Here is a 7,708-nt window from a genome sequence, read left to right on the forward strand (position 1 = left end):
GGGCACAGTGGGGTGTTCGGGGCACTGTGCGTTCACTGAACGGTCCCAGCTTGGAGCTTCCAAGTGTCTCTTAAGTTCAAATTCTGGTTAAAATCAGAGTTTTAAATGGAAATTAAAGGAAGGTTAAAGRAAAAGTTTGGAGCAGTGAAAGCTCCCAGTTTGAGGGCATACCCTCATTGGGAGGCCCCTCTCATCCCTGTTGGGGTCCCCAATTCCTGAGTGTTTGGTGTCTCCAGCCCCTCTCCAACACCTTTTCCTGTGCCCAAACACCCAAATCTCACTTTTGTATCTCCATAGAAATCTGCCACCAAATCCCACTTTTACCCAAAATAAGTCTTTATTGAAGATCCAGCTGGGGCAACATTGCTGGGCTYGAGGGAAGCTGGGATTTGGCAGAAAAACTGGAGATTTTCCCCAGGGATTTGGCTGAGAAAATGGGATTTCGCCCAGGGTTTGCAGCAAAAATTGTAATTTTTCCCCGTTTTGCTTCTCCCATTTATTATTGGCACCCGGCGATGCTTCAGGGACCAGCACTGTCCCCGATCCTGCTCCAGTCCCCAAATGGGGGATGAGCCCCTCTAGGACCCCCCACCGCCCATTCCCTCGCCTTGGCATGTTCCTGGATCGTGCCCACCGTCCCTCCCCCGATACTCCGGCGGGGTCCTCCCTGTGTTCCCCCTGCTCTCCAGGACGTCCCCAATCAGCTCCAGAGGTTCTATTGGCCCAGGGGGCTCTGGGTACCGCTGGATTCCCTCGGACTTGGGGGGTCCCCCAAGTCCCTCAGGGTGGCTCTTGCTCTTGTGGGCGGTGACATTGTCCCGCTTTTCGAACCTCTTCCCGCAGATGTCACACGGGAATTGGTAGAATGAGTCGGCATCGTGTTTCCTCATGTGCCAGTTCAGGGAKGCTTTCTGGCGGCAGGTGAAGCCACAGATCTCACACCTGGGGGAGATCCCGGCAGACGTAAGAAACCTCTGGGACGAGGCACAGGCAGAAGTGGCCCCGCTGCGCTCGGGGCTGGAACGTGCCGTGCGATGACGTTCCAGCGGCCTCCTAGCATGAGCGCGTTGGGACAGGAGTCCTTCATTACGTCCCTTCTGATTAACCTGCTCCTAATTAAACACAGCCCTGGGGCTGCTGGATCTTGGCACAGCCAGGTCCAAGGGCTCTCCAAACCTCRGGAGAAATCGCAGCCTGACTTTTGGCTGGATGCCACATGCTGAGGAGCTGGTTTTGGGTTGGAAAGGGTGGGAAAAGGCTTYGAGGCTGAGCAGAGTTGCAGGGACGGGAGTAGGACTTACTGGAGGGGTGGGAATGGGACTGGTATTTACTGGAAGCACAGGGATGAGACTAGGACTTACTGGAAAGATGTCAATTGGACTGGGACTTACTGGAGCGGCTTCTCCCCGGTGTGGATCCGTCGGTGGATGATCAAATTGCTGCTGGTGCGGAAGGAGCGGGCACAGAACTCACAGATGTAATCCCGCTTGTCTGGGAGCGAAGGAAAAGGCATCAGGGTTTGTCATGCCTGGAACAGCCCTCAGGACACGCTTTGAGAGCAGGGAGACTTTCCGGCATGGGAACGSAGATGATCAGGGAGAGATTTGGGGAGCTCAGGGCAACAGTGACAGCTCCTACGGATGGTGATTCGGGAACGGGTGGCCCTGGCCCAGTGGGGAAGGAGGTGTGACTCGGAYGGGGGCAGGTGGAATCCGTACAGGAGGTGTAATCCCCTTGGGAGGAGCCACGATCCATACAGGGGAGTTGTAACTCCTACMGGAAGATGTCCAGGGAAGTGTAATCCATAGAGGAGGAGGCACGATACCTGTGGAAATGCCCCACTCACCACTGTGCAACTTCTCGTGCTCCTTCAGGTGCTTCTTGAAGTTGAAGGATTTCCCGCAGGTGGGCTCAGAGCAGGTGAAGGTTTTCCGGTGCACATGCTGGTACTTCTGATGGTGCTGCCAGGGGAAAAAAAAAAAATGTTAGCTCCTGATTCCAGCTGCAGGACACTCCACCCGGGCTCCCCAGCACTCCGGGAAGAGCTGGTCCCTCCGGGTGCTCACGTTCAGGTACTGGCGGTTGGAGAAGATTTTGCCACAGCCCTCGAAGTCGCACAGGAGGATCTCACGCTTTGCCGCCTTCCTGCCAGACAAAATGTGGGGAAAATAACTGGCATAAAGAAGAGTTGGAAAAATGGTGGGAAATCCATCTGGCCCCTGCTCCATCTTCTTCTTCCACCTTCCCTTTTTCCCACCCATAAAATCTAAAATGAAGCAAATAGTCCCTTTCAGAATCTCATGATTGTCCCCCCATGGAAGAGCTGAGCTTCTCTTCCCAGGAATGCCCTGGAAGCTTCTCTGGCCCCTTTTCTCCTCTTTCCTGGTACCTGATCCTCTTGGGGCCGATCTGAGCGATGTCCTCGTCACTTCCCTGTGGTTGCTGCTGGCAACTGCAATGGGAAAGAGTAATTTGAGCCAAGCCTTGGCTTCCCCTCGTTGTGCCCACGCCCACAGCGAAGACACCAAAAGATTCCTGCACAAATCCCGAATGAAATCATCCTCGGGACTTGTATTTCTCCCATTTTTCCTCCACTAGAGCAGGACACGCTGGAACAAACACATTGTTCGGGCATTAAAATAGGAATAAATTGTTTATTGTTCATTACAAAACCCTTTTCACATGGTTTTGTATGTGTCCCAGGACACTGAAATTGGCTTCAAGCCTGGTTTGATCTTTAATTCATCCACAGTTCCCTGGAACCAGCAACTATTCCTGTCCGTTGCCCTGGAATTAAGGAAAGAGCCATTCAAAGTGGATTAAAGTGGGGTTTGGGGAGGAGAAATAATGGGATGGTGAGACATGCCAATGCCCAAGCCTAGATCCAGCCTGGTGCTTGTCCCAAAGCTCTTAAATTAAAACAGGTTTTATCAGCTCAGGCTGGCTTTACCTGAGGGAGGGATAAGAGGAAAAGCCTCTTGACATCTGGAAGCTCCTGCCTGCTTTCGTCATAAGCCTGGATTCTATCTCCCATTTTCTACTCGCTGTGACAAAAGAGGAGGAAAAATGAACCAAAAAATTAAAAATACGATCCGTGTCACCAAACTCAGCCCAAAAAGGAGYGAGCTGAAGCTTAGGCTTGGCTTTCGGGAAAGGGTGCAGAGCTGCGAGACCCTGCCGATGCCTCAGGAGAGCCACTGGCCCCTGGGTATAACGCTGGACACATTTAGAGGGCTGGACCCTGGGGTTTGGGATGGAAATCAGGCAGAACTCAGAAAACTCCAGAAAACCCCACACTTAATTCACTTTTGGCCTCAAAGGATGGCCCAGACTCAACCCAGACTGTTCCACCCTCGCATTAGATTTGGGAGCCTGGGATCTGCATGCCCAGTGATGGCAGGGAGAAGAGCAAATTCCAAGCATTACCTTCAYGGATTGGATCTCCAGGAAGGGTGGTCCCTCTTCCAGCCACATCTGGGGTGTTTCCAGAGCTGCCAGGAGAAGCAAGGGGCTTAGCATCCTTAAAGGAGCTGCTCAGAGGGGAAAGTGATCAATCAAAGTCATAAGGGAGCCGTACAACACTCACCTGGGAAAAGGTTTGGGATGGGTTTGGTGCTGAGCCCATCTTTCAGGGGATAGACCGAGTTATGGCTGATTCCAAGGAAAAGGGGGATTTTACCCCCTTGTTTCAAAAGTGTAAGAAAATCCATCCAGGTGAGGTGTGTAGGTGCGTTGGATCTGAAGGCACGCGCAGACCAACCCCCAACCCAAATGTCCCTTTAATGCTCAGGCAAAGCCCCAGCGAAGCCCCAAGGCCTGATTASAGCTCTTTCAGCACAAAACATTGAGTTTTGTGTGTCTGGAAAGGGGAGCTGGAAACCCAACGGTCAGGCCTAAAGCTGCTAGAGATGCCGCAGATTCATCGGCGGAGGAGTTTGTGGCGGGATTGATGGATTTTGGGTTGTTCATTCTTCAGTCTGGTGGAGGCTTCAATGCCTACCACAGTTCTGGTTCAACGGCTCTTTATCCCTTTCCACGGCAGCCCCAGCCACGCTTCCTAAGTATMCTGGACCAGCCCCAGGAGGGACTGGGTGGGTGACATGAGGTTCACGAAACCCCTGCAGTGACGGTGAGCCAGACCCACCTTTGCTCATTCAACATGCAGATCAAGAACCGTGTCTGTGACCTGCAGTCAATGGTGTCACAGGGAGGAGTGACCCCTGCCCCCGTTAGAGAAACACAGCTCTTGCCCTGTGGCCAGCATTGTCACGGGAGGGTTTATTCCCCTTGGGGAAACACAGTTCTCGCCCCACGGCCAACGATGTCGGACATTTCCAAGACAGTGACCCCCATCCCCTCATACCTTCACTGCTGCAGCCACTCTGACTCACCCGATCTGTCTGTTTTCCTGTGAGGGGCAAGAACTGGGTAGGGGTGGGTTGAGCTGGGACTGCTCCTCCTCAACTGGTTTCTTGTGGGCTTTGGGTCGGCTCTGGCATTGCCGTAGCTCTGAGTTGCTACAGGGGGCAGAGACCGGGGTGGTCCGAGGACGACTGGGTGATTGATGGGGCGAGACATGGGTTGGAGGAAATGAGCTGGATATGGGTCGGTTGTGGAAGCGCTTGSGTTAGACTTGGCTGGACATGGCAGGAATTTGTTTGGCCACGGAAGGATGTTTAGACATTGCTGAATGTTGTCTGGGTGTGTTAATACATGGAAGGACGTTAGCAGACATGTCAGGACATGGGTTGGACACGGGTGGACACAGTATAACATGGCTGCACGTTAGTTGGATGTGGCAAGGACTTTCCCCCRGGTGAGACACAATGAAAATCCCTCCCCAAAATTCTGTGCCCTTTGACCCAAGAAACACCTTACTTTAGCACCACACAGACACTATTCCCACCTCCTCCCTCTGCCAGGGCAGTTGCAGCAGGASAAGCATGTGGCAGAGACGTGACGTCCAAAACCCAGCGCAATACCGATGTGGACTGGGACAGCGTTGGTGGGCACCACGGAGTGGCTCCCACGTGATCCCAATCTGTGGGCTCTCGCCCAGTGCTCGCACCTGTCCACGGCCGGGTGGTAGTTCTCATCACGCGAGTCATCGGTATAGGCCAGGTCACCATCCTCGGCGAAGTCCTCATCCTCTTCTTCCTCACTGGGCTCAACTCCTGGCTCCACATCCTCCCCTGGCATGGCGCTGCTGGACAACAACCCGGGTCAAGTCCCCCGTAATGGCTTGATCGCAGACGGTCATGTTGGCCAATGTTGGGCACCCACGGATGGATCAGACAAGGCCAAATGAAACCTTTGGTCTCACCGGGGGATGCTTGCGGTTGTCACCACTCTCTGCCTGCCAGCTGCTGCCACAGGCTCTGGTTCTGGTGGCACGTGGGGGGCTGGAAGGGGACAGGAGTGTCATTAGGAAAGACTAGGAGAGGTGGGGAGGAGGAGCAGGGAGAGTTGGGAAGGATCGGAGTGTTGGAAATGTCAGTGGGGTTGGGGCAGTGTCTGATCTCAGTAGGGTGGTGGTCACCAGAGTCCCTAGAACCTAGGAGGAGCAAAGTCCCTAGAACTGGGAGAGGGGAATCAAGGGGAGTTTGAGGGTGGAAAAGTGGCCAGGAGGAGCTCACCTGTGCCAACACTGTCACTGCCATCTCCTGGCTCCTTGCCCTGATCCCTATCAGCATGGGGTGACCCAGCTGCTCCGTCCGCTCTGGCMTTGTCGGAGCCTGGCATGGCCCTAAGGCGTGAGTGCCGGTGCCCAGCATCTGGGGAGGGGCTGCACCTGTGGGCAGCCCTCGGGGGGTCGCAGGAGGGGCCGTTCGGGAACCCAGAGCCACCCCACGAGAAGCGGTGCCCAGCTACGCACTCCCAAATCAGCGGGCCTCCGCTGCCTGGTGCCGGTGGCTGGATGTCCGGCACGAAGCCACACTCCTGGCCATGGCCGTGGGACAGCACAACCAGGTGCTGCAGTGCAGCTGGCTGTAGCCGCTCCAGCTGTGGCTCTCCTGGGAGAACAGAGAAATGTGTAAAAAACAGCTCCATAATGGTGTTTTGGGGTGTTGGGACAGTGGCAAGATCCTCTCCACCTTCCTCATGTACTCAGGCTTCCTCATTGTTAAGAGCAACCCTCAAATTCTCAAGTAGTTTTCAAAAAAACAGGTTGGGATGCCAAAAACAGGGAATGCAGGGAGGATGTGCCTAGTACTCAGGGGGSTGAGCAAACCCAAGTGCAGTTCCGTGTGCTTCTCCAGCACCCAACTCAACAGGAATCCTCCCTCTCCACCACAAACTTCTAATGGACCCAAATTACTGGATGCCAACATGTAATTGGCAGAGAAGTGCCTACCTGGGCTCCAGGTGCAGCCATGAGAGCTGTACCTGCATGGGAAGACAGATGTGAGCAGGCAGAAACCTGGATTTTCCCTATGCCAGGTGGGTTTTAATGGTTTTTGAGCCCCCCACAGTGACCTGTCAAGGAGGAACTGAGCCAGTTGGGAGTGCAGGGTGAATCCAAGCTGCTCCTTGAGGCGGCACCAGCGCTCCAGGTGCCCCCCGATGCGGATGCGGCACTTGCTGCGCCGCGCGTCCAGTTCCCGGCGCTTCTGGCGCCGGATGCATTCCGGGGCCCGTGGACGACCCCCACGGGCCGAGTCCGTGAGGAGAAGCTGGGGGCACACAGGGGAGTCAAAGGGGGATGGGGGGCAKAGGAGGGTGGTCTGAGTCTTTAGCAGTCAGGTGGGGAACTTGGGGTATGCTGGCTCCACAGGAGAATCTGGCGGTGACACGGGAGCAAGACAAGGGGACACGGACACGGCCTTGTTGCACGGGTGGGGAGTCCTGGGAGCTCAGGGCGGACAAGCGGACATACACAGGGACACGGGGAAGTGCTGGGGAGGTGACAGGGGACACGGTGAGGGGGGGACACGGGGAGGCGCCGCATCATAGGGGGCATCGGGAGGAGGCTGGGTGACGAATTAGGATCTTCTTGCTCCATGGAGGCGTGACGGGGAGGCACAGGGAGGGGTGGCCGAGTGACACAGAGGAGGTCACAAGAAGGGGGACGAGGAGGGGTAGCACGCTGTCCCCAGGCCCCGCCTCCCGCCGCCCCACAGCTCGTCTCGGCCCCGCCCCTCCGACTCTGGACAGGCCCTCGGTTTCTCTCAGCCCCGCCCGGTTTAAGCCCCGCCGCCTTCCCGCCGTTTACTGCCGGGCTCCCCCCGTACCCCCGCCCGTTCCCGCCGCCGGGCCTTAAATCGGGCGGGGCGGCGGGAGAGCGGCGACGGGTGGAACGCAAAATGTCCGCGACTCCGTCGTACTCCCGCTAGCCCCTCCGCCCGGGCCCCGCCGTCCGCAAACCTCCTCTGCCGGTCCGCGTTCCATTCCGTGCTGAGAGGACCCCACCGCGGGCCGTGCCCCCTTTAAGAGCCACCGGACCCACCCCTTCCCCGCTCACGCCGCTCACGGCGAAGATGGCGGAGGCCCGGCCCCCACCCCCCGCTGCGCGTGCGCGGGGACGCTGGGGCAGCTGGGAGATGTAGTACCGCCCGGGGGCATGACGGGAAACTCTCGAGTGCGGATSGGGATGGACGCGGCGGGACCCGCGGGGAGAAGAGAGGGACGCGGGACGGGGCGAGCAACAGGGGACACAGGCGGGGCCATGGCGGGCAGCAGCGGAATACTCGYCTCTCAGCTGACCCTG

At 56.7% G+C, this 7,708-nt stretch overlaps 1 protein-coding gene across 7 annotated transcripts; it reads right to left on the bottom strand.

Annotated features, from left to right (window-relative positions):
- Positions 1 to 291: 291 nt before the first annotated feature.
- On the bottom strand, positions 292 to 7,462 carry ZNF692 (zinc finger protein 692). 7 transcript variants are annotated; one of them, XM_057387185.1, is made up of 14 exons: positions 7,366 to 7,462; positions 6,478 to 6,674; positions 6,356 to 6,387; positions 5,637 to 6,014; positions 5,324 to 5,402; positions 5,069 to 5,206; positions 4,392 to 4,517; positions 3,427 to 3,491; positions 2,951 to 3,044; positions 2,390 to 2,452; positions 2,067 to 2,145; positions 1,847 to 1,961; positions 1,392 to 1,491; positions 296 to 942 (listed from the first exon to the last, which is right to left on the bottom strand). In XM_057387185.1, the coding sequence occupies exons 1-14, from the start codon at positions 7,387 to 7,389 to the stop codon at positions 579 to 581; spliced, it is 1,854 nt and encodes a 617-aa protein (XP_057243168.1). In that variant the 5' UTR covers positions 7,390 to 7,462; the 3' UTR covers positions 296 to 578. The 7 variants fall into 7 exon arrangements, with proteins under 7 accessions (XP_057243161.1, XP_057243163.1, XP_057243162.1 ...); XM_057387182.1 differs by having other exon boundaries at positions 6,356 to 6,674; XM_057387180.1 differs by lacking the exon at positions 2,951 to 3,044 and having other exon boundaries at positions 293 to 942; positions 2,067 to 2,452.
- Between the last annotated feature and the right edge of the window lie 246 nt (positions 7,463 to 7,708).

The sequence above is a fragment of the Malurus melanocephalus genome, unplaced genomic scaffold (genome assembly GCF_030028575.1).
Source record: "Malurus melanocephalus ecotype Western Australia unplaced genomic scaffold, MMel_1.1 scaffold_1155, whole genome shotgun sequence".
NCBI lineage: Eukaryota > Metazoa > Chordata > Aves > Passeriformes > Maluridae > Malurus > Malurus melanocephalus.